At 49.2% G+C, this 23,633-nt stretch overlaps 5 protein-coding genes across 6 annotated transcripts; 2 read left to right on the forward strand and 3 right to left on the reverse strand.

Moving 5' to 3' along the window:
* Positions 1–3,458: 3,458 nt before the first annotated feature.
* On the reverse strand, positions 3,459–5,000 carry LOC100821346 (CASP-like protein 5C1). Of its 2 annotated transcripts, XM_010230986.3 has the most exons (4): positions 4,867–5,000; positions 4,479–4,736; positions 4,020–4,152; positions 3,497–3,931 (listed from the first exon to the last, which is right to left on the reverse strand). In XM_010230986.3, exons 2-4 carry the CDS (start codon positions 4,619–4,621, stop codon positions 3,737–3,739), a joined length of 471 nt encoding a protein of 156 aa, XP_010229288.1. In that variant the 5' UTR covers positions 4,622–4,736; positions 4,867–5,000; the 3' UTR covers positions 3,497–3,736. The 2 variants fall into 2 exon arrangements, with proteins under 2 accessions (XP_003558875.1, XP_010229288.1); XM_003558827.4 differs by having other exon boundaries at positions 3,459–3,931; positions 4,479–4,999.
* Positions 5,001–5,780: 780 nt separating this feature from the next.
* On the reverse strand, positions 5,781–8,065 carry LOC100844112 (cold-regulated 413 plasma membrane protein 1). Its single transcript, XM_010230989.3, has 4 exons — positions 7,711–8,065; positions 7,029–7,136; positions 6,496–6,566; positions 5,781–6,296 (listed from the first exon to the last, which is right to left on the reverse strand). Exons 1-4 carry the CDS (start codon positions 7,908–7,910, stop codon positions 6,043–6,045), a joined length of 633 nt encoding a protein of 210 aa, XP_010229291.2. The 5' UTR covers positions 7,911–8,065; the 3' UTR covers positions 5,781–6,042.
* A 3,611-nt stretch (positions 8,066–11,676) lies between these two features.
* Positions 11,677–12,886, forward strand: LOC100839646 (pentatricopeptide repeat-containing protein At4g14050, mitochondrial). The gene has a single exon (XM_003559342.4). The coding sequence runs from the start codon at positions 11,811–11,813 to the stop codon at positions 12,729–12,731; it is 921 nt and encodes a 306-aa protein (XP_003559390.1). The 5' UTR covers positions 11,677–11,810; the 3' UTR covers positions 12,732–12,886.
* Positions 12,887–12,901: 15 nt separating this feature from the next.
* On the reverse strand, positions 12,902–15,885 carry LOC100840262 (BTB/POZ domain-containing protein At5g66560). Its single transcript, XM_003559344.4, has 4 exons — positions 15,446–15,885; positions 15,273–15,342; positions 13,685–15,043; positions 12,902–13,588 (listed from the first exon to the last, which is right to left on the reverse strand). The coding sequence occupies exons 1-4, from the start codon at positions 15,523–15,525 to the stop codon at positions 13,052–13,054; spliced, it is 2,046 nt and encodes a 681-aa protein (XP_003559392.2). The 5' UTR covers positions 15,526–15,885; the 3' UTR covers positions 12,902–13,051.
* A 3,627-nt stretch (positions 15,886–19,512) lies between these two features.
* Positions 19,513–23,338, forward strand: LOC100822896 (thioredoxin-like protein HCF164, chloroplastic). Its single transcript, XM_003558832.4, has 5 exons — positions 19,513–19,794; positions 19,938–20,162; positions 21,409–21,512; positions 22,371–22,709; positions 23,047–23,338. The coding sequence occupies exons 1-4, from the start codon at positions 19,627–19,629 to the stop codon at positions 22,651–22,653; spliced, it is 780 nt and encodes a 259-aa protein (XP_003558880.1). The 5' UTR covers positions 19,513–19,626; the 3' UTR covers positions 22,654–22,709; positions 23,047–23,338.
* The last annotated feature ends 295 nt before the right edge of the window (positions 23,339–23,633 follow it).

The raw sequence follows: 23,633 nt of genomic DNA on the forward strand, positions 1-23,633 counted from the left end.
CAGGCGATGCATGGACGCATATGCATGCACCCCGTATCCCTCAAATTAAAGCGCCGGGGGAACGGGGGGCGTCGCCTACCGGCCAGAGCCAGCCAGCGAGGACGCGTGGCGCCCTGCATGCGCGCAACGCAACGACCAACATAATCCCTCGCCCGGCCACGTCCTGCACCCGCAGCTGCACGGCGGGCACTTGGTCTGGTCCGCCCGCGCGCGCAAATAATTCTCAGGTTCTCGCTCACCCAACCGACCGGCCCTCGTGGCCTGTCCGTCGCTCCCTCCCTTCCGAGTTGGTGCTCCGGCTCTCCTCTCGCCTGACCAGGAGAGTTCGATTCGACTCGAGCTAGCTTCACCGAACGTTCGTTGCGTGTGAAGCGCGAGATCTCGACCGACGCACGCCACGGTGTGATCGATCTTGTCGCCGGTGCGCCGGACCGGACGCGGCAGGGGGAATCTCTGGACGGTGAGCCGGCCGCCATATACGCTTCCGGAGAGATATATATTAGCCGTGCACGCACCGTAGGCGCTGATCGAGCTGTACGGTCGTGGTATGCTGGCATGTTTCTGGAATTCTGGGTGCTGGTTTTGTTTCAGGTGGTTGTTTCAAGGGGATCTGCCTGAGCCCTGAAATGTTTAAGTCGTGTTCCAGCCCGTTGATCTCGGAAACAGCAGCTCCGTGCAAACTGTATAAGTGTGGAATTGGTGCCAGTTGAAGTCGGGGGCGGCAAAGGGTTGACTACTGAACGGCCGCATCGCGTCAAGTGGGAATATAGCATACTTTTTGGTCCATTAACCGGTGATGCGGTAGTACTACGTAGTACAGTACTACAGTTGCAAGGACGAAAAGGAGCTAGGGGAAAACGATACGTCAAGACAAAACGTTCAAGACATCGCCCTGGCTTAATAATACCAGTGCAATCATGAGACGGTGAACACTACGTACGAAAATTAGAATTCAACGTAAGATGATTGCTCCGGTTACACAATTACAGATTGTTTTTCGAAACGGACGATTACAGATCGTAAAAGACAAACACTGGCCTCCCTCGACCCACATTCACATGCCTGTTGTGGGTTTGAGCAGGCTATGACAAGGACGATGCAAAACGGCGATCTAGATCGCCAAAATAGAATGTGTTCGTCTGGATACGCCCGTTTTAGTACGTGTGTCTACAGCCGGGCCGGGAAGCTTCCTTGGTTTGATTGAGAAAATCCACAGTGTTGACTAACTATCCATGGCACCAAGATATATAATGCATCGGGAGGGGACAAAGTATGGAAGCGATCAAGAGAAGCCACGAGGGACAAAATACATGTTCCCAGTTCACTGCAAAAGGTTGTAGTTTATGGAAACCAAGAATCTTTCAGTCTATATACTAAACTTAGTTAATCCAGCGGCCGAGATGATATAGTGACATGCACATTCCCATCACCATGCGAGTTGATTCCACTAGGATTACTCCGCCAAATTCAGTTCCAACAACTCCAGGCACATTATTTTTCTTGTTTGGCTAGCTGCTTGACCTATAGTAAAGGATCTGCTATCTGTTTCTAATTGCTTAGTTAGTAGTAGTAGTAGTAGTTATTTTAATTACTGCATTCCTACTCAGGAACTCTCTCTCGGATACCATACGTAGCACTTCTTTCACTGTGTTGTAAACTGAGAAGTTAAATGCACACCTGATGCGAACAGGAAACTAAATAACCACTACTGCCAGTGAGGCTGTGACACAATTGGCAGTATATACGCGCTGACGATTTTTTCAAGAACACATAAAGATCGTGTCTACTCTCTGTTTTCGTTATGTCTGAGATCCGGGCGTTGGAGATGCAACCAAACGTGGTCGATCGCCATAGTTTTTAAAGCTGTACACCGTGTGCCCCTCATTATCAACGTTTTGCAGGCCAAAAATCTAGAATGTCGTAAAATGCATGATTGCGTCCATGGACCAGCACGTCCAACACCCGTTCAAAATTGCAAATGAACAAACCTTTGGTGTCCTTCAACAATCCTGTCCAATAATTCGAACGAAGCGAAAACGATCCTGATTATATATATATATATATAACTACGGTATAATATAGTAACAAAGTTTTCAGGCCCGTTCACTGAAAAAAACAATAGGTTTCTAGATCTTAGTATCTTCGACGATGTGGTTTCTTTGTCATCTAGATTCAAACGGCCGCATCGCGGTCATCAACAAGACTCAATAATCCAAAGAAAAAGGCACTACTAGATCTTTAGGTGAGATAGCAAATATCGGCATATGGTCGTATTAACTAGGTCGCACACCAGCAGCCACAGCGTGACTGGGTGCACGTACGGTTGCAGACGCGGTAGTTAATTACGATCCAGCGAAAAGGAGCTGTGGTGCAAATAATTCCAATTGAGTGAACCAACGCCTATGCTTTGGACACATCGACATGTCCAAAGATCGACCGGGGGCAGCCTGGGCCCGTGGGGCTCCAGTGAGGCAAAAGCGCATGCCAATTGCCAAGGTGCAGAGCAAGTGTGTGGCAGAGCAACATGCATGATAGTACATGAAACCAACATCCATTTGGCGTTGATGTGGTTGCGACCCATCTGTGAATGGGAACCTGGAGGGAATCCAAGGATACCACCCAGGCTGGAAAAGCCGGCCAACAAATGGGGCAGGGCAGTCCACCATGAGAGGGGGGGACAGGATGCATGTCGACCAATCTGGCCTTTTACTCAAAGGAAAAAAACCACGTGTTTTTTTATTTCTCTCTGCTCGATCTTGTCGTTGGCTTGTAGCATGATTTGCATCGTGCGTTGCAGTTCCAGGTAGACGATAAGCTTGAGTGGTTGTGTATGTCCCTAGCCAGGGTTATTCCCGCGCGCAACTGGCACGTGCCAATAATATTATTATTTTTTGTAAATGCCAATAATAGTTGGATGCATTGTCCAAGACTCAAGCGTTGCTACTTTACCATGGACCACAAAAAAACTCCAATCAAGATGAACAGAGACGGCCACCGATTAAGATCTTCATATACAATCAAAATAGGGAAATGTACATGACTTTTTTTTAGGGAAGGGAAATGTACACAGTTTTGTTTTGACGGGTTAATGAAGGGAAATGTACACAATTTGATCAACTTGTGAAATGTTGGACACTCATGGTGCATATGGCCTTCGGCAGTGTTTCCTGTTTTTAGAACCGGCGGTGCTTTGTGTTGTTGGACTCAAAGCCTAACTTAGCTAATGTACTGCACGTTTCGAATGGAATTTATTTGCTACATATCCTATGGGCCAAAACTGAGGATGCATGGAGGCCCGAATATGCGCAGGCGCGCAGCCAGTGTAGTGGGAAGAAACCCAAAGGCCTTCGACGCTATGGACACGTTGTTAGCCCATCGGTGTGACGACTGACGAGCAGAACGTTCGTTCGCTCTTCAGGCCCTCAAAAAGAAAAATAAATGCTGTCCAGTCCTCTATCTATGCACGAATTCTCCAGATATTATACTGACCATAGAATGATGTGAACAAAACTAGTGTAGGGTTTCGCATGAATCTGATCATTCGAATTGCATAAGGTTAACTTGAAGCACCCTTTATCAGGTTGGGTGGGCATCGACCACAGATTGGCTAATTGGCCAGAGGCAGGTTTCTGAATACTACAAAGCGTTCCTTCCAACCTACTGTACCCAAAACAAGACTGAATCGGGGATTCGGGGTCATACTGGAGTCAGTCAGGATCTCTGCATTTCACCCTCCTCACCTGGAGGCGATGTCCCAGAGGTTGAAGAGGGAGGAAGCGGCCGTGAGGAACCAGGACAAGAAGGCCATCATCGCAGACAGCTGGTACCTCTCACACAGCCTCGCCGTACACTGGGATCCATGGAACTGGAGGAGGACGTCGATGACGGCGGCGCTCGAACTCGCGGCGGCCAGCGAGAGGATGGACAGCACCTGAAACAAGACACATCGTGCATCATGCTAATTACTGACAGGACAGGTGAAGTGTGGCACCTAGGAGATGCGAGATGAGAGAACGTACCCAGTCTCCGACGACGACGATGGCCATGACACCCGGCACCCGGAGCGGGCAGCCGACGAATATGGAGTACACGTCGATCATAACCAGCGTGCAGCTCCAGGGGATCACCAACCCCATGATTGTCACTAGGAAGCTGTCAAGTTTTTTAGCACGGGGTTCAGACAACTTCAGAATCAACAATCAACCGCGCGTATGCAGTCTGTAGAGAAAACTTTTAACATGGTTTCTGTTTTCAGGATATAAGAAAGACAGCCCTGCGTATGATAGATCAACGACAGGTGCCCTGTGACTTAAATGTAAAGAAAAAATCCTAAACCTGATGATCACTGTACCCCTGAAGGCAGAATCGTCCCCAATTCGACACGCATGCACTCCTGACTGTGCAGAGCCAGACATGCGGGTGCAGAATTTGGAGGACAAAGGACATAGCCAAGATTAATCTGCAAGATCCAGGCGTACCAGAAGGCGGTGTAGCTGAAGAACTCGACGCCGACGGACATGAAGAGGAGCGCCGCCGACGAGAAGACGGCCTGGCCGACGCGGAGGCCGAGGCTGCCGGCGCTGCCCACGGCGCCGGCGCCCGCCCTCTCCCGGTTCGCCATCCCCCGGCCGCGGGCTCATCCCATACGCGACAACGCCTAGTCTTTTCCTCACTCCAACACACTAGCCGCTAGCTTGTCGCACTTCACGCTAACTCCCTGGCCGGTTGCGTCGCCGCTACGACGCAGAGAGGAGATAATGGAATGATGCGTGTTGCGTGAGTCCGTTGCGGAGAAAAGAAAGGAAGAAGGGGGAAGGAGGGACAAAGAACAAGATGAAAAGTTGGAGGCTTTGGGTGGATGGATACGCGGGCACGAGCGTGGAGGGGGAGCAGATTCTCTCTTCTTCTTCTTCTCCGCCTTTCTCGAGAGCCTTTTGATCGCCATGGTTACTACCACTTCCGTCCGGCCTTTTGACTTCGCTCATCTTCTCGCCGCTCTCTAAATCGTCGCTTTCTCCACGTACCCAACATTCGTGTACACGGCACAACGTAGACCGGGGACTAGTTGTGCGCTGGTGAGCGGTGACGGCGACGTCTCTCGGGAGACGTGGCAGATCGAGCCGCACGTGGAGACGCCAAAGGTGCGGGATCGAGGTCGGTGATTTGGCTGATCGTAACAACGGGCCGACAGGACAAATACTGATGGTCTTCTCTTCTCCTCTGGTCCACGCATTAGCACTGCAGCAGCAGCCTGGTCGAGTTGATCCAGGATGATCAGGAGAATAATATTGTCTGGAAGATATAAAAAGAAGCGGATGGCTTATCGAGCGGGGAAGAATGTGCGTTGGCGCGCACCTTGTGTGGTCACCCCGCGGCGAGTGAGAAAAAACGGAGCTAAAAGCCCGAAACAACGGAAAAAAAGATCCTATGAGACCGGACCTCTCTCTGGCAGGCATTACTGCGCTGCATCTGTGGACTCTTCGGTTCCTACGGGCTGCGGGTGTGCGACTGTGGAGGCATTACTGCGCGGCATGCAGCTGGCCACAAAGCCCACAAGCCCTCTAAAACTGTCTGCGGCGTAAAGCTGGGCCTAAAAAGAGTATTTTCCACACAAAAATGACTATCCACGGACCACGGCGGCCCATCCTCCAGCTCGGTTAGTGCTTTACTTTTTGTTTCCGTACACTCTAGGAATTACAAGCGTATTGTTGCCGGTAAACCTTTGCTTAACATCATGTCATCGTATGCTCAAAAGCAAAGCAGAAGACCTCGCTTGAGAATTTAGCCAACGACTCGTTCACATTTTCACCACAGAAAGCAACATAGATGATGTTCTTATTGAAACTTTATGTACCCGACAAATCAAGGACCGCAACAAAAACAAAACATGCCCCGGACAGGTACAATTACAAACGTGCAGGGTTCATCGAGCCCAGACGATCGATGCCAAATCATGAAATCAACATAGGGTCTCCACGAGGGTTCATCGAACAGTGAAACGGAAGTGAACCAGACACTGATAGCGATGAAATGGTGTTTCTTCTACAGCAGCATCAGCACCAGGGCCCAGACGGGGTAGATGAAGAGCAGGACGATGCCGATGGTGTTGGACACGCCATTGGCCTTCCTGAAGGCCTCCCTGAAGCCACCTGATGCCCTGATGTGCTCCTGAAGCAGGTAGCACCCGATTGCAAGGCAGATGCCGACGCCGACGAAGTCACCCCTGAAGGTGTCCGCGAATAGGCTTGGGGCGACCACCGTGAGAAGGATCAGAGAGCCTGGCAGCTCCAGCCAATCTGATGCAGGTGAAGAAAATTATTCTGATACCCATGGAAAATTTAACGGCCTACCAATTTATTTATTACTTGAAAAACATATTGGTAGCACTATATGGACCGAAATCGAGACAGTCTCGTTGTGTAATGCAACACACTTAAAGAAAATTTGTTTGGATGGGACACTATGAAATTGAATAGTAGAGAACAAAAAAATTACCAGGAAAGTGGCGAGGAAAGAAGAGCCGAAGGATGACTACAATGAACGCAATCCAGCAACCAACCTCTCCCCTGCAATTTCGATGTTTGACATCACATATTTGCTTTAATTTTGTGTGCAATGCTGTGCAATTGTGATATATCAATAGAGGATATAGAATCACGGAAGTAAATGCGAGTATCAGCTATACTCCAACCAACAAATAACAAGTATGAAAAAGGTAGCTTGAGTTTTGTAGTCAGGTAGCAATAGCCTTTACGTCGCTTTATCAACAACCTATAAAGTTGTTTTATTTTATCATCAATCTAGTGAAATTCTTTGAAAGGAAAACGTCATTCAGACATTTAACCTATGATGATGATGTCAGTCAATTACCAAACAGTATGACAACTTGATATAAGCAGTGTTTTATCAGTTCACATCTTTGATCCTGCTAATCCACTACAATAGAACAATCCGCCAGCTCATGAAAATTGGAATTTAATTTTAAACATGAAAGCATGCTGCAGTAGGTTGTTTGCGGCCATAACCACCTTATCAGAGAGAACAGCACACCAGGCAGGGTGAAGAAAATGTAAGGGACCAAGAGGCCCGTCAGCATGTTGGTCTTCCAGTTTGTCCGGTCCAATATCAAGAGGTATCTGCAGTAGAAGAGAACATGAGAGGGTTCAGATAATGCATAATGCTGTGACAAGTGACAACCGACAAATCTTCAAGAAGTGCTAATTCCAGGTTCAGACAAAGTCTAATACTGTGACAACCGAACAAACATTAGGCTGTGCATCTTCCGAACAATACTTCAGTTTGACACGGCATAGAAATTCTATAGAGGAGCAACTTATTCCTAACATTCAGAAGTACAGTAAATAAAACACAAACAAGTTCGGTATACTTCGCCAGTTCCGACACGATTGAGTTGACGAGCTTGTTAACATTTCCTACCAATATTTAGTTTTCAGTCTTTCACCCATGGCGCCTCTCTGAAGTCCGAACAACGGGACAGCCTAAATTACTTCCAAGCTAGCGATCCCTCCCAAGTTTACCGTCCTGGTGACCCAAGCAAGTTCACATATGACTTGATCCATTCAGAACCCCAAAAAGCGAGATCGGTGGGTGTCCCCTTTGCCAAAACCAAAGCAGTTTTCCCCTTTTCTCTCCACTCGCCCAAAAGGAAAAGGCAGAAGAAAAAGGAAATGAAGAGAGATGTGTACTGACACGGCGGCGATGAAGGCGAGCCACTTGAGGAGGGAGCTGCCGAAGCCGAGGCCGCCGCCGAGGACGACCGCGTGGTTGGCGAGCTTCCGCGCCGCCACGCCCAGCTCCCGCAGGTCCGACTCGATCAGCGCCTGCGCCGCCTCCGACGCGCCGCTCGCCGCGCCCGTCTTCATCTCCAGGAACGACGGCATCTTCCCCATCGCCGAGCTACACGAACCTCTCAGTCTCTCTCTCTCTCTCTCTGGCTCTCTGTCTGCGCGCGGATCGGGCTCTGGTCAGGCCGTCAGGGACAGTGCTGGGTTTGGGTTTGATTTCTGCGGATATGTATGTACAGGCTGCTTAATTAGCTTAGCTGGATTGCTGGGGTCGACGGAACAGGTGGCCAACGGTCTGGACAATTCCGGGGGTAAACGTCGACGAACCCATGAGAGACACGTGGGGGACTCCTGCCAGTGCATTATTGCATGCATGCATAATTTAGTGCGAACAATTTTGACTTTGGGATTCAGCCTTCAGGATGCGAAGAAAGAGAAAGATAATTAGCAGAACTATTGTGGATCTTTTTAGATACATACACAAGGAAAATTAGCAGAGCACGTTGATGTCTCTTTTGGGACCGACGCACTCTGTGTCCCTCTTTTCATCCCGAGACGAGTTCTCTTCTTTTCAAAATCTCTATGGCAAATTTTTCATAGCAGTATAAATTTGTTGTTTGATCTTTGGCTTTTTACATAGTTTTTTTAACACTCTAAAATAGCGCAGTTAATTGATGGATAAGTATTATTCGTGACATTATTTGATTTAAGATTTCAAGTGAAATTTCAGATGTTCCCTTTTTTTTTGTTTACTGATACCGTGTGCGGTTGGTCTGTTAGGCTGCTCATATGAAAGTAACTTAGATAATAACATAAGATGCCAACTAGGCATTTGTGACATGACATGGTATTAAATGAAAAAAAAAGACGTGGTAACTAGATATAAGTCTACACAAATCAAAACAAAATAAGTCTACAAACTAATAAATGACACAATGCATGGTACCATATATATGCTATTACCATTATGAAGTTGCTAACTTAGACTAGTAATATACTACTCTATGTTACTCCCCACTAGCATTAGCCGCTGGAGCTGCCTTTTATTGCAATCGCAAGTCACAAATGTGATTCTAATTTAGCCAAACGGAACTGTATATTTTAAGCAGCCGTACCGACGTGTCAGCCGTACGCACCACGCATAACTACATAAGCAGGTACGTAGAAAAATCCCACTTCGCTTGCCTATCTGGCAATTATAGGCATCTTAAAAACCGATTACTCTCGACATCGTCGTCTCGACGTGGACACACATGCGAATGTGTGGCCAACAGCAGCAGATTACGCGTTCTAAACTTCTAATCCTAATTAAATCTCTTGGTCGACCACAATAACAAAAAATGTTAAACTCTATCTCCTTCGTCCGGGATCTTCGCTTTGATGTGATGGGCGACTGAATTCTTCCGATTTTTCTTCTCGGTTTGCGTTCATCTGGTGGTGCCGAATGGCTCAGCCGGCAGGCAGGCGCGGCCGTCGCTGTACCCGGTGGCAGGTCGGCAGGAGGCTAGGAGGAGCGCGAGTTGCACGCGGCCACGTGGGTACACGTCGACCTCGCTGTCTTCGGACGAAGATATCAGAAAGTTCCGAAGGACTGTGCCGACATAGCTTCCACGTAGATAACATACCCTCTCCGTCCAACACAACAACAAAAGATATGTCTTGTCAAAATTTGAATGTATGCAGACATGATTGTATATAGATGCATTTAAATTTGATCAAAATTGAAACATTCTTTGTCGGATGGAGAGAGTATCATCTTTATTTCGTGTTCTGGTTATGTTAGGGTACGTTCGCTTTTTAAGCCGTGAGTGACCCCGCAATTTTTTTTGACATTACTGAAACCAGGGTGGCCAAAAGATAAGTAGCAGTTGTTTGGTTTGCCGCTCTTGCAGCTACAAAAGATTGGTAGCTGCTCGAACTTCACCGATCTGCATTGCACATTTTCTTTAGGAAAAAACATTTTATTTTAGCAAAATTCTTTCCGTTTCTACCTGCTAAAGAAATTCATCGGAACGTACGACTGTTGCGGCACAATCACAACATGCTTGTGTAGTGGTGTGTAAGGAACTACATTAGCTTAGCTACCTGTGATTTATTATAGAAATTCTAGGATCTACCCCTGGATATGTAAAATAGAAATATTTTTTCTAGGGTAAAGAAACATATGACTCAATCGCGTTATGTATCGATCATGATATACGTAACAACTCAGACATATGTTTCAAATGCAAACCCTTTTTTGCGCAACAGGGTTATGAAAACCCACGAGAAACAATTGGACAAATTGTATGCGTCAATTCTCATTTAGCTAGCAAGCTCGTGGATATTGAAGATAGCATGATCATCTGATGCATCATGTTGGCCTCTACTCCTGTCTATACCTGGGCATGGGTGGCCCGGCCCGAAGCCCGACGTCCTGGGCCGGGCTTCACTTTCCAGTCCCAAGCCCGGCCCGAAAAAAGCTCGAAATGACAAAAAACCGTGTTTTTTTGGGGAAAATAGATATAAAAAATCATTTATTTATTTCAAAAACAATTATTTTAATACTAAAATGGCCATTTTGTCGGTCTTCGGGCCGGGCTCGGGCTTGAGGTTTTCCCATCGGGCTTTTTGAGCCCGGCTCGGGATTTGCCCAGGTATACTCCTGTCCTCCTTCCCGCACAAACATGCTCCCCATGGTTCAGTTCCTGCCCGCAAACCTACATGATCCTACCACATCACATCGTCAGAAGCTAGACGACTTAATAAATTTGGAGTTCCATCAACCACATTGTCAAAAAATCACGTTCTTCTCGAACTCCTGCTAAGAACTGTTGTATTGATTTCTTCACCCGCTACGAGAGACATAACAAATCATCTAAACCGTATGTACTCAGACACTAGATGATCTAAGTTTTCCCTTGATCTATTTCGAGTTTGGGCACCCATAAGACCGTAACATCAGCTTTGTACCGTCACCGTTGACTGTCGGATGGCACGATGCGTCGCCGAAGAAGATGATGCCACAATTGTATTCCTAGATCTTTCTTGATTCTATTTCTATGCTTACCGGCCAATCCGCCATGGATGACCACCCCAACATCGTTGTCTACGTCATGGTGGAGGAGAAGAGAAACAACGAACAAAATTTGGCTGCCAATTTTTTGGCAAAGAAAAACAACGCCATCCGCTCGCCCAAGAATTGGTGGAGAAATAATGCGCACACCTGCGGTAGGTTGGGCTCGTCAAATTGTTGGCGTCCATCCAAATGCCTAGCAAACGTCACGGGATGGAACTCAATCGTTGGCGTCCATCCAAGTCCTAAATTTTAGCAACATGTATTACAATAGCAAATAAGTGTTGATACCTTCTTTATAAATAAGCAATTTTTCAGATTTTAATTTAAGATGAAACTAACATTGTTTAAAAAGAAAAGGAGATATTAATTATGCAATGCCATTGCCTACCAGAAGGATAATAGTCAACCATATGTGCCATCCTTCATTCCTCCTATTCAGTTTTTGAATGGTCTTCCTCCTACTTATGGTGTGTGGTACTGTCCACTGGTCGCAAGAAAGTGTGCGTATGCTCTGATTTTCGAAATTTACGAACGAAATCGTCGTGGGCAAAGGATTTATGCGATTATTACCAGTGGGGGTTTATGCGAGTATTTTGAGGCAAGGGATTTATGCGAATTAAGCAGGCCCGTATACAGATGTCCTGCATAAGCTAGTTTTGTTGGGCCTATTATCGGGCTCTGATGATAATGGCTTATCGCAACTCAGAGTGGAAAAGGCTTTCTATTTGGGCATACGGCAGTCCAGTAACTTAGAACGGGTTCTCGGCCCAATACACACATGGCCCATTTGCCCTCTCGTCCCGTGGCTCCGACCTCCGTCATCGTTCTCGTTTGGTCGAAGTCGATCGAACGCTCACACGGTTGCGGCTGCCCCTTCTGGAGTTCTGCTTCGCCTTTAGCGAATTCCCCTATCGCTTCTGGCTCGCATAGACGCGTCGCCGGCAAACATGCTAATCACTCCAACGCTCGCAGCACCGGCGGCGTCTCACGCCTCCTCATTCCGCACCGCCGCAAGCCTCAGCTGCCGCAGCCTCGGGAGCCTCGTCCAACCGACCGCCACGACCCGCTACTACCGCGGCCGTTGCCGCCCGTTGCTCTACTCTGCGTCTGCCGGCGCTGCTTCTATTCCCGCTGGTATCACGAGTAACATCCCATCCGGAGACACCGGGTGCCGGCTCGAGCGCGACGAGCTCGCGAGGTTGTGCCAAGAACCCGACCCCGAGGGCGCACTTAACCTGCTCGACGAAATGCTCCACCGAAGAGGCGCCGTCGGCGGCGTGTCGGGCCAACTCGCGCCGGAAGAGCAGGTAACGGTTCTCCAGTGCTGCGCGGACGCGCGCTCGCTGTCCTCTCTCAGACGAGCCCACCGCCTGCTCTCCAGTCCCAGGTCCCGGTCCGCGATCACCACGCCCATCCTGCACAGGATCGCCACGCTGTACTGCAAGCTCGGCGCCCCCGGCGACGCGCGGCGTGTCCTCAACGAAGCGTCGAGGCCGCCGCCACGGAGGAAGGCGAACGAGGCGCGGACGAAGCGGCAGGAGGCGTACGAGAAGGTGCGCGAGCTGCACGAGGAGATACGTGCGGCGGGGTACGTGCCGGACACCCGTTTTGTGCTGCACGACATTGACGAGGACGCCAAGGTGCAGGCGCTCATGTACCACAGCGAGCGCCTGGCCATCGCGTTCGGCCTGGTGAGCACGCCGCCCGGCACGCCGCTGCGGGTCATGAAGAATCTCCGCATCTGCGGGGACTGCCACAACGCCGTCAAGCTCATGGCGAAGGTGACCGGACGCGAGATCATCGTCAGGGACAACAAGCGGTTCCACCATTTCAAGGACGGCTCCTGCTCCTGCGGGGATTACTGGTGAGGTGTCTCCACCACACCTGCCATTGATATCTGTTCCTTTCTGTAGTCCAGTGTCTTGACCAAGCCTGTAGATTGTGGCAATGGCTTTTGTAACTGTAAGTGATGAGGAAACGATGAAGCACTTTGTTTAACCAATGTGTGACTTGTGGCCAGCAAGATGACATCGAGCAATTGTGCAATGCTAAAACGAAATTGGATTGAACAAACATGGTAAAACTCACAATGCCTCCTAGCTAAACCCCTCACTTTTCACAAATCGAAGAAAAGAATCAAGAGAACAAAACAAGATGGCCCAAGCTATGATGTGCAGCGGAGAAGGATTCAGGGGCTCTGTTCTATCCGTGGCCGGCGAGACCGTGCCACCACGGAACGCGGCTGTGACTGGCAGACCTGTGCCGGGAACTTGCATCCGAATCGCTTCGTCACCATTGAACCCCACCTCCCCTCTGCAGCTGGCGCTGCTCCTCTATCCACCGGAGCGCCGCCTCGGCGGTCCATCTTCTGGATGGCCTTCCTCATGGTCGTGCACTCGCGCTCAAGCTCCTGCACCCGGTTCCGCATGCTGTCCATGTCAAGCCTGAGCATTTGGTTTCCCCTCGTCGCCACCCGCCACGTTCGACCGCCATCGCTGTCGACGTCTTCCCCTCCTTGGCCTGCCGCGCCGCCTTCGTTCGCCACGATCGTCTGCGCAATGGCCCGACGCAGCTGGAGCTGCTCAAAGAAGAGCACCTGCACGACGGTCCGCAGGGGCAGCCGTTCATTCTGCGCCGCGTGCGTGCACGCCTCCAGCGTCAGCTTGCGGCCGTCCACCACGCCGCTCACCTTCTCCTTCTCCTCTTCCCTGAGCGCCGGATGAGCCTGCACAAAAAACACGGCGGCTACTTTGTGAGCACCGGCAATGCGCAGCAAACATGAATTAAGACGAAATTCACAAATCACAATGTGTTCCTTTACCTTGATATAGATGTCGACGGCACGGTAAAGGCCGTCGTCGTAGACGCGGGCGCAGTCCGGCAACGCCCAGGCGAGATCACAGAACTTGTCCGGCTTCAGGTTGGCGTCCGTGGCGATCTCCCCCAAGTAGGCATCCATGAGCCTCCCTACGGCCAGCATGGCTCGTCTGCTGCCCGCTCTGCCCGGCGTCTCCGCCTCGCTGCCTTCCTCGTCTTCCTCCTCAGCGATCCCATCTCGGCCTTCGAGGAAGTGCCGCACGATGCGCTCGACGCAGTCCACGTCGTAGAGCGTCTCCACGAGGTACGAGTAGCTCGGGACGAGCAGGTCGTCGACGGCCGCGTCGGGGAGCCGCGAGGCCACGCGCCGCTCCAGCACGTCGCGGGATGCCCCCGACGCCTGGAGGATGTTCGCCGTGCGCAGGAGGCCGAAGAGCACGCGCGCGGTGGTGGCGCCCACGGCCGTGCCTGTCTGCGCGCTGCTCTTGATGGTCTCCTCGGGGAGGTTGGCGATGACCGTCTCGAGAAGCGCCTTCTGGTCGCCATCCGCCGACCGCGGAGCGGCGGCTGCGGCAGCGGCGGCGGCGCCGGCGACATGTCGGTCGGAGCGTGCTAGCCCGGGGATGGACCGCTTGGCGTAGGCGATGAGAGCGCCCTCGATGACCTCTGGCCCGACGCCCCGCTCCTTCATGGCGGAAATGACGCGGGTGAAGGTGACCAGGGACAAGCCGGCCAGGTCGTCGAACAAGGTGGACGGCACGGCGGCATTGTTCTTGCGGCGTGGGGGAGGACGGTCCCCGACTCCGGCTCCGGCAGCGTCAGCGGCGACAGGCCAGCCGAAGAGCGCGGTGGGCGTGGCCGCGGCGGCCTTGGCGGCGACGGCATCGACGCAGCGGGATACGAGCCCGAGCCCGTCGGCGATGGGGAAGAGGAGAGGGCCCTCGCAGGATTTGAGAGCGCGAATCGCGTCCCGGGGGCTTCGGAGGACGGCGCTGGAGACGAAGCGGTCGGCGCGGGAGGCGAGGTTGTCTTCGCAGTGGTCGTCGGTCATGCCGAGCCGCTCGGCGGCGCAGCGAAGCGGCGCGGCGGTGGCCGGGGTGAGGTCGAGCTTGACGCCGTAGCAGAACTTGGCGGCCAGCTCGAACGCCTCCGCGCCGCCCGGTAAGTCCGGGAGCCGGATGCGGTGCGCGTCGGCGGACTCCTCGTCCACCTCCAGCACGATTTCCTCCTCCCTGATCTCCCCTGTTTCGGATCCCCCTTCCTCTGATGCTTGCTGCTCCCCTCCTTCCTGTTTGGCGACCTGGCTTGATTCCCGGTTCGTGATGAGGTCGTGAATCTTCTTGCTCTTCGACATTAGCGGGAACTGCAAGCAAGGTATCGGTTTTCAGCTGCCGCTAGTGATTTTCAGATCAATCAACAGCCGCGGTAAATTTCCACGCTCTACGCAGAAGCTCGACAAAGAAGCAAATGCGCGCAAGATTAGCACCGAATGGAGACCAGGACAGCAAAAATGCGCATGCCCAGACACTCCTGGTAGTACCAAATAAGAGATCGAGAAAAGTTTGGAATTCGTGGAGTAAAGATTGACTGACCTTGTGGAGATGGAAGGTCATGTCGCCGACCTCGATCACGACGTCGCTGGGCAACCCCGTGGTGCAGAACCTGACGAGCACAAAACGCGGAGGAGCATTAGAGAGACCGCGGGATAGGAAATCACCCTGATGAACCGGCGAAAGAGATAGTAAAATGAACAGCAATTGCTTACCATGCTTGGCCTTTCGGGCTGGGCTGCTGCTCCGGAGCGGCCATCTCCCTGGTGCTCTTCATCTTCCGGCCCCCCTGCATTGAAACGATCCTCTCGCAGCGCAGGCACGGATCGACGGAGAGAGATTCTACAGCCGTGCAATCGCTTTCTGCTACGGCATTCCGCGAGCAATGGTTGCGCCGCTGGCGTTGTAGGAATCAGAGAGAAGGGGGGAAGGAGACGAGGGAGCTCGCAATAATGACGAACTATTCTCGTGTTTTGTATTAGGTGGGGGGACTTAAATGATTCCAAATTGGAGGAGGGAGACGGGGACAAGATGGCGTTCTTGGTTTCCCTTTCCTTTGATGAATGCCATCCCCTGCTCTGTTTTTGCCTCAAAAGCACGTATCCTCCACGCCATTAGCGCCATTTGTTTAATCAACCACCCGTACTCGCTTTCCATTTAACTAGTGAGAGTGTTTTAGCAATCTCCCTTCACAAGACTGCCATCCACTCTGCTGACAGAAAAATATTGGCAGTCACACGCCGGGTGTTGCCGTCGAATTTGATCGCGGCAAGAGTGCCGAGCCGTTCACGTGTTTGGTATGCTTCGACCTGGCCCTGTCAACAACCTGCTGTGATAGTGTGATAAACAACTCACAGAAAAACTTGTATAGTACCGCAATGTTGTCCAACGTACTGTATCAGTTTTCCCGGGAATTCTGCACGAAACGAAAGCAACCCTTTCTAATTTAAACAAGTCAGTTCCGCAACAAGTTTACAGGGGCAGGGGACAAACAATTTCTCCTTCCTAATTGAGCTACCGGTCTCAGCTACTGATATCTGATGGTTATGTAAAACAGCTCTCCTGTCTCGATAACGGCCAAAAGCGGCATTAGTTTAACCGAGAGACCACGGTCCGGTTTAATCCTTTGCTAACCACGAGAAGAACGGAGGAATCTCGCTGCACGAGAGGGCGTGCATGCCAAAGACCCTTCTTTTCGTTGAAACCAACGTCCATATGATCCAGCCATCTCTTTTGTCAGTCCAATCCAAGTGCAAACGAAGTGCGCTCTGTGGTCGTCTGAGACCCGCAGAAGTTTGAACGTTGATCCAGCCATCTCTGTGCTGCTTCTGCCTTCAGAAAAACAAACCCACCAACCAAGGGGGAGGCGCGACGGCATCATTTGCCTGATCGATCGGACGGTAATAAATGAGGAGGCGTGAACCGATCCGGCCATCAATTCTGGAGGGTGCTGGCGCACCGCCATTTATTACGGGGCCGGTGCACGAGAGACAGGGGGATTCACAGCGGTGGATAGGGTTGATAGATCTCACGCAGTGCAACAGAAACCCCAGAAAGGCGAGAACCCCCTTTGAAGGCCTGACGAGGGCTCCTGCTTCTGCTCCCTGGCCGCCTGGAAAAAGATCGAGGGAGGCTTCTGTGAGTCACTCACTGCTCAGCGCTCGTGCCGATGGTGGGGCGTGCGGGCGTGCGTGGTGTGCTGGAGATGGATCATGGATGGACCTGGGCACCTGGCACTGTCACTGGCAGTGCCAATAAAGGCCATGGCATTGGCACCCTAGGATTGGCACTGCATGCATGAAGGACACGCCGAGAGGCACAAAGCCAGGCCACGAAGGACACGCGAAAGAAAGGCACAAAGCCAACAACGACGGCCAATCCAAAGTTCTAACGCGACTGACGATGTTACAACTTACAAGCAGATTTGCCCAGGTCACCAGGTGCGTGTTTCTCTGTGGAAGCTTGTCATCATACTCCATACTCGTGGCCGTGGACACGAGGCATCGCATCGGGTTACAGTACACGAGCGTTTAGTTTTGGCTTTCATGAGCAAATCCGGCATGGCTGATTTATCTCTCCGATTTCTGTGAACATTTGTCCCAGGGCATGTGGGTTGTGGCTGGATCAGGTTTATTACAGAGAGAGACACGGGGAATCTAGTAGACCTGCGAGAAGCAAAAGGCACGCGAGAGCCTTGGCCTTTCGGTAAAGCCTAGCTTGCCTCAAACTTTTCGAAAGCGTTGTTGGATGGAGTTGGAGGAAAAAAAGGTTACAGTCAAAGGGTTAACTCGACTGTTTTTTTACTACCGTTGCCCTTTGGAGGTGAAGTTGTTTCTGCCTTGAGTCAGACGATGTTCGAGAACGATGAGCTGAGTGCTTGCCATCATCAAACTTATTACAGCCCACAATCTGCTGCTCGGTCCAACTGTCCAAGAACTGATGGATGAGCAGTTGAGCACTGACAGTGTGACACGTTAGTGTGGTAATTTTTTGAAGATACCAATGCAGATGCTGGCGATCTTGGCAAGGCAGGGTATGGGACTTGGGTGGTGGAGTGGTAGCAAGCAACAAGTGGTGCGTCTCTCAGCTTTGTGCAAACCTTTAGGAACGGCCAGGGTCGTTTCATGCGGTCCTAGCTTAGCTAGCTCAAGTCCAAGCAACCTTTTCCCGAGCCTTTCGTTGATCTGTTGTCCTTTTTGTAATCTTCATTCATGATGCAATGAGTGTGCATGCTACGACGACTTGACATTTGAGAACCGGCCGTGCTCTCTTGCACTAACAAGTGGAAAGGAATTCATCGGTGTTGAGCATGCAGTTTGTTTCTCTTTGGCTGTGAAATCTTAGCTCCTGTCTTGTCGGAGGGAAAGAAAGAGCATTTCGGGCTGTTGATCGGACATGATGTATGATGCTATGCTCTCTATAGACTGCGGACTATTCTATGCCGGCTGGGAGCAGGGGAAGGGAACATCCAGGGAATAGAAAGTTACCCTGCAACGGTAACAACACCACACGGGGCAAAAGAACAATGCAGCATAGCTTAAACAAACCATCGATCTACACTAACACTACATTCCCTTCACATCACAGGTACTAGCTAGCAGAAACCGGCGAATTATGATACATCCCACATGGCGCACGTTCGTGACGCACGGCAATTGGCTCAGCGAAGTTGGCTGTATTCGCTGGAAATCAACCCTGAGCACGTAATAGACCCCAAGTACATGCCAAGATCTAGCAAAATGTTTGGGTTCCCTCTCATGATCGCAGCACCTAATTAGTTGTTGCCCTGATAAATAAATACTAATACTAGTACACGCCGAACCACTGCCCGTCCCGTCGGCCATTATTGTACTGGAGTCGATCTGTACTGTACGATGCTACGGCTGTAGTTGTATTTCCTCTTTCCCTTGGACCGGAGGACCTGAACCTGATGATGAGGGCAGTCGGCTGGGGACAGGCAATCGGACAAAGCAAAGGGGAAGGGGCTCGAAGAAGGGCAGGTTGGCACGCGGGCATGCATGGCGCAAGCGACAGAATGAATGGATGATCGCGTGTTGTGTTTTTTTCTGTGTCTGCTTCCAACGGACGGGCGGGACGAAGGGTCTGTTTGGTTGGTGTCCTGAGCTTTATGTTTGAGAAATTATGAAGCCTGGTTTCAACTTGAAAAACTGATCTTTCGTGCCTGAGGAGGCTAGCTTCGCTTTGAGTGTTTGGTTTGGAGCCTGGCCTGAGATGCATCAAGTAGGTAATAGTAGAAAATGAAGACAAAAAAATATATCTGCTAATTGTTGTATGCTATGCCAGGCAGCTGTTGCTGCACCCAGGCGTGCAAAATAGGAGGTCTGGACCAGGCTAATCTCCTTCTGAGCTTGTCAGTGCTGTCAGGTCAGACTAATCACTGCGCTATCCTCATCAGGCCAGGCTACCATCCTCAATCTTCAGGACAGCAACCAAACAATCTTCAGGCACACCTCAAGGAAGCTCCAGGCCAGGCGCAAGTCTTTCAGGAGCTAACCAAACAGCCCCGAAGACGATGCCAACTCCACCTGGCCGATATTTTCCCAGGTTGGGTTTTGGGCCTTATTACCGGGGTGTGGTTTCCGGGAGACACATGCATGGGCTGCCTAGGCCTGATATCTTCCCCTCAAAAATGAAAAAAGGCCTTATATCTGATATCTAGGTTTCGTTTACTGGGCCGTGGGCCGCTCTTATTTCTTTCTTGGAGTCCATTTCCATGGCGTGAATTACGGGAGACGTGGCGCCGCGTCCGCCACCCACATCATCATCGTCTTCCTCCTACCGCTTTGACCCGGCATCTCCACCCGGGCGGCTCGTCGTCAGTTCGTCCCCCGCACGCCTCCCCAAACCGAACCGAAGCCACAAACTGCAAGCTAGAATGGCGAGTGTCGCGTCGAGGTGTTCCGGCCTCCTCCTCCTCCCCGGCCAGCAGCACGGCTTCCGCCGTCGCTCCCCCGCTCCCTTCTGTCTCCATCCGTGGAAGGGCAGTCGCCGGCCGGGGACCCTGGTCTGTGTCGCACCGCCCGATTCCATGGAGCCAAAGACGGTTAGTCCTCGTATCCTAGCAAGCATACGGTTTGTGCTTCGCCTGCTTCGTATTCACAAGACCAGTAGTAGAGATTGCAGTCAGACAGCATGAACTTGCAGTTTTGCATGTGAAGTGACTGGTGCTCCCATTTGCTTCCACAGGACGAGCAGGACGTCAAAGCTGACATGGGCGAGGAAAAGGTCCAGACAAGCAGCAGCACATCCCAGGCTGCTGCTGAGAACCCACCTGTCCCCGATAAGGATCTCAACAGAAGGGTAGCTTTGCTCTCCACTCTTGCAGCTACGGGCCTCTTTGCATCTCAGAGGCTCCAACTTGGCGGGTTTTCCCTCAAAGATCTAGCGGCCAATGCTGTGCCATATGAAGAGGTTTGCGCTTCTTGGCCTTTGCTCCACAGGAGCTGTATGCTCAGCTCTATAGTGAAAAAAAGACATACTAATTGTTGCAGAATATTCTGCTAAATGTGAAGAGCAAATGGAGGTTTTGCTGCCATCTTCTGTAGTTGAAATTAGTTAGTGCAACCCTCCAGATTTGTATTTTTAAGATAATAGATTTTTTTTAAGCTAATAGATTTTATGCTTAAAGTTATAGTTAAGTGACCAACACTACATCATTGGTTTCAGTTCAGATATGGTAAAATTACAAGTTTGCAGCCAATTTGGGAAGGAAATTGTTGAAGTAGTCAGTAGATAAGAAAAAGAGTCCAGTTCTATAACCTGTCATTTCGGCCATGCTCACTTTGTTTCTTCAACCGTGATCAGAACTTTTTTATCATCTAATTTATAAAAGCAAACTCATCTAGTCGTTGCCATGGTGTCCTAATATTCAGAAGATTAAGTTGAACATGCAATCGCTTTTTGTTGGTTTATCATTTTGTCTGTTATACCGCAAATGTTCATTTTAATATATATGTTACTCGAGTTGCAAGATGTCAAAGTAGATTTAGTACTGCTTCATGTGAAAGCTTGCTCCTGTATGATCCATCAGTAAATTTCTCCGTCTGTTTCAAAATAGATATTGTTAGTATCTCCAATTTTTCTCAAGATACTTCTCATTTTACACTTCCAATGCAATTTTAGTCATTGTTTTCCTATTCATCGTTCGTCAGACTCATAAAAAGGAGCTAACTAACTCTTTGATCCACGCACTTCCCGATTAAAATAACTTTTGTGCTTGTATGCGTTGCTTTGGGAAAGAAAAGGAGGTAAATAATGCCTAGGCGAGGGAAAAGATATCGACAATATGGACATTTCTTCCACACGCTTAATTCTTGTGCCCAATTCTAAAAGGACATCTATTTGAAATGAAACAAGTACTCCCTCCGTCCCATATTAAGTGACTCAAAATTTTCTAAATATGGACGTATCTATATACTAACATACGTCTAGATACATGTAATATTTCGGCACTTAATATGGGACGGAGGGAGTAGTATATATAGATTTTGTGCACTGTGATGAACGGCTTTCATGACAAATTCACAAGCAACCCTATTATGACTGAGCCTCCATTTTCCTGGCGGTGCTGACTTTATTTCCTTGGATATGTTTTTCTTTGAATTAAATGTCTAATTGCCTTCAGAATTTAATTAGCCTGATATAAGTGCATCTGCAGGCTCTCGCAAATGGCAAGCCGACTGTTGTTGAGTTTTATGCAGACTGGTGTGAAGTTTGTCGAGAGTTAGCACCAGATATCTACAAAGTTGAGCAGCAGTACAAGTAAACTCCCTTTCGACATGTACTCTTGTTTTGACTCCTCTGCACCCCGAGGAAGTTGCAAATATGATTTGGTTCCTTCATTCTTCAGTAATCTTCTCCTACTTTTTTTTATTCATTTAGTTCTCCATTTGAAGACAAGGTTCTTTCTTTTTCTTAAAGAATTTTGCCTTCCTGTTCTTGTTGGTTGAGCACCATTTTCAAGGAAATTGAGATAGCTGGAATATTTAAAGAAATTTTTTAATCGGATCGAAGAGAGTAAAACGGGGTCCAATGTAAAACGGGAATTAATTTATAAGCATACGAAGAATCCATCAAAAGTCAGTGAAAGGTCAGAAACACTAAAGTACTTAAAGGATTAGTGCTACATCATACCTGCAAGTTGCAATACTTTTATTGCTATGGAATCTGAACTCACGCATTCAGTGTTGGAAGCAATCCTTAAAAAATATAAATCTGGAGGGTTTATATGCTTACCTTAATCCGTTCTAACTTTGTAAGAGCATGCAGTAGTCATCATACACTTGCCAAACTTAAACCATACTTAAAGATCTAGCTAATTAATGTACTTTCTTCTTATAAAAAAGTACTGATGGACCACGTTTCCTTAGTGAATCTAGAAACGATAATTCTGATCTGCACCCAGGTCATATGCGCCTTGTTCAGTTGTTCTGATATATACACTTGTGGATCAAAATAGTCTAGAAGAACCATAACTGTACATCATCTTAGAAGAGATATCGTAGCTATAAATGTCCGCGCCAGTTTCCATATCTAAAGTAATTATCAACAACTTACCTCTTGCATCACCTGGTAGGTTTCTTTAAATGTTAGTTAACTTACCGGAAGAATTCTTTGTAGGGACCGTATCAACTTTGTTATGTTAAATGTCGACAATACAAAGTGGGAACAAGAGCTTGACGAGTTTGGAGTTGAAGGTATTCCTCATTTTGCCTTTCTGGATAAGGAAGGAAATGAGGAAGGCAATGTTGTTGGGAAGCTTCCAAAACAGTATTTTGTTGATAATGTGGTTGCTCTTGCTTCCGGTGATCCCACGATACCTCATTCGCGAGCCGTCGGTCAATACTCGAGTGCAGAGTTCAGAAAAGTACACCAAGTTGCTGATCCCAGAAGTCATGGCTAGTAATAGAACTCTTCACGGTTACCAGTTTTAGCTATAATGCCAAGACTCATTGAAAAGTAAGTCTTGTTCTGTATCTCTTGAATAGTCAGAGTTTTAGTATGTCTATTGTCCTTTAACAGGAGGAGGTGGGTAGGCAAGTTGATTATCAGAAGTACTTTTAGACTCAGTGATGTTGAGGCAATAGCTCTTTGCCAATATGGCATAGTAGGGTTACATAACATGTTAGTTTCTTGTATGCACTGATTCACTGAAATTCTAGCTCATAAATACACTATTGTCAACCAAGTAATAAGGAATTTTATCAGCTTGTTTCGAACGTCAGTTACTTCACCGCTTCATGGTTATCAGGTGTTTCCCTCACCGTGTCAGACTATTTAACTCTGATTCCTGCAGGATGCCGTTGTAGGTGATGCACGTTCTGCATGAGGGCGTTGGGCAGAGCTGGCGGACTGCAGAGATCACATTAAGAAAAAAGGCAATACCATCAATGATTCATGTATATGATTGTTCTTGTGCAACTGGATTATCTGATTCCAGGCATCCGGCTACAACATTTGATCTTAGAATTTTTAGTACACGATGTCATATGAGAATCAGTATATGGAAAACAGGTGTACTGTATATACGTTGCAGGCTTATAGTACCTGTCAGTATGTATCTTAGAACAGGTATACAAGCTGCTGAAGTGCTGGTCAATGGTTCCATCCACGGATCGAGTAGTCCAAAGAAAGACTGCTCCCCGCCAACCAAACGGAAGGGTTGCAGAACGGCAGAGCCAAAGTTTCCTGCATTGCTACCCCACCGTTGCTGCTGTGCTGCGTAGTAGGTGTTTTGCCGTTTCGACCATGATAAAAGGACAATTCCCGTTCGATGGCTGGCTGCATAATGTGCGCACGAATATGTCCTTCGTCATTTATAGGGCCCAATACTTTGAACGGAATAGTAAAGTTGGGCGTGGTCCACGACTCCACACATGCCAA

The sequence above is a fragment of the Brachypodium distachyon genome, chromosome 1, assembly GCF_000005505.3.
Source record: "Brachypodium distachyon strain Bd21 chromosome 1, Brachypodium_distachyon_v3.0, whole genome shotgun sequence".
NCBI lineage: Eukaryota > Viridiplantae > Streptophyta > Magnoliopsida > Poales > Poaceae > Brachypodium > Brachypodium distachyon.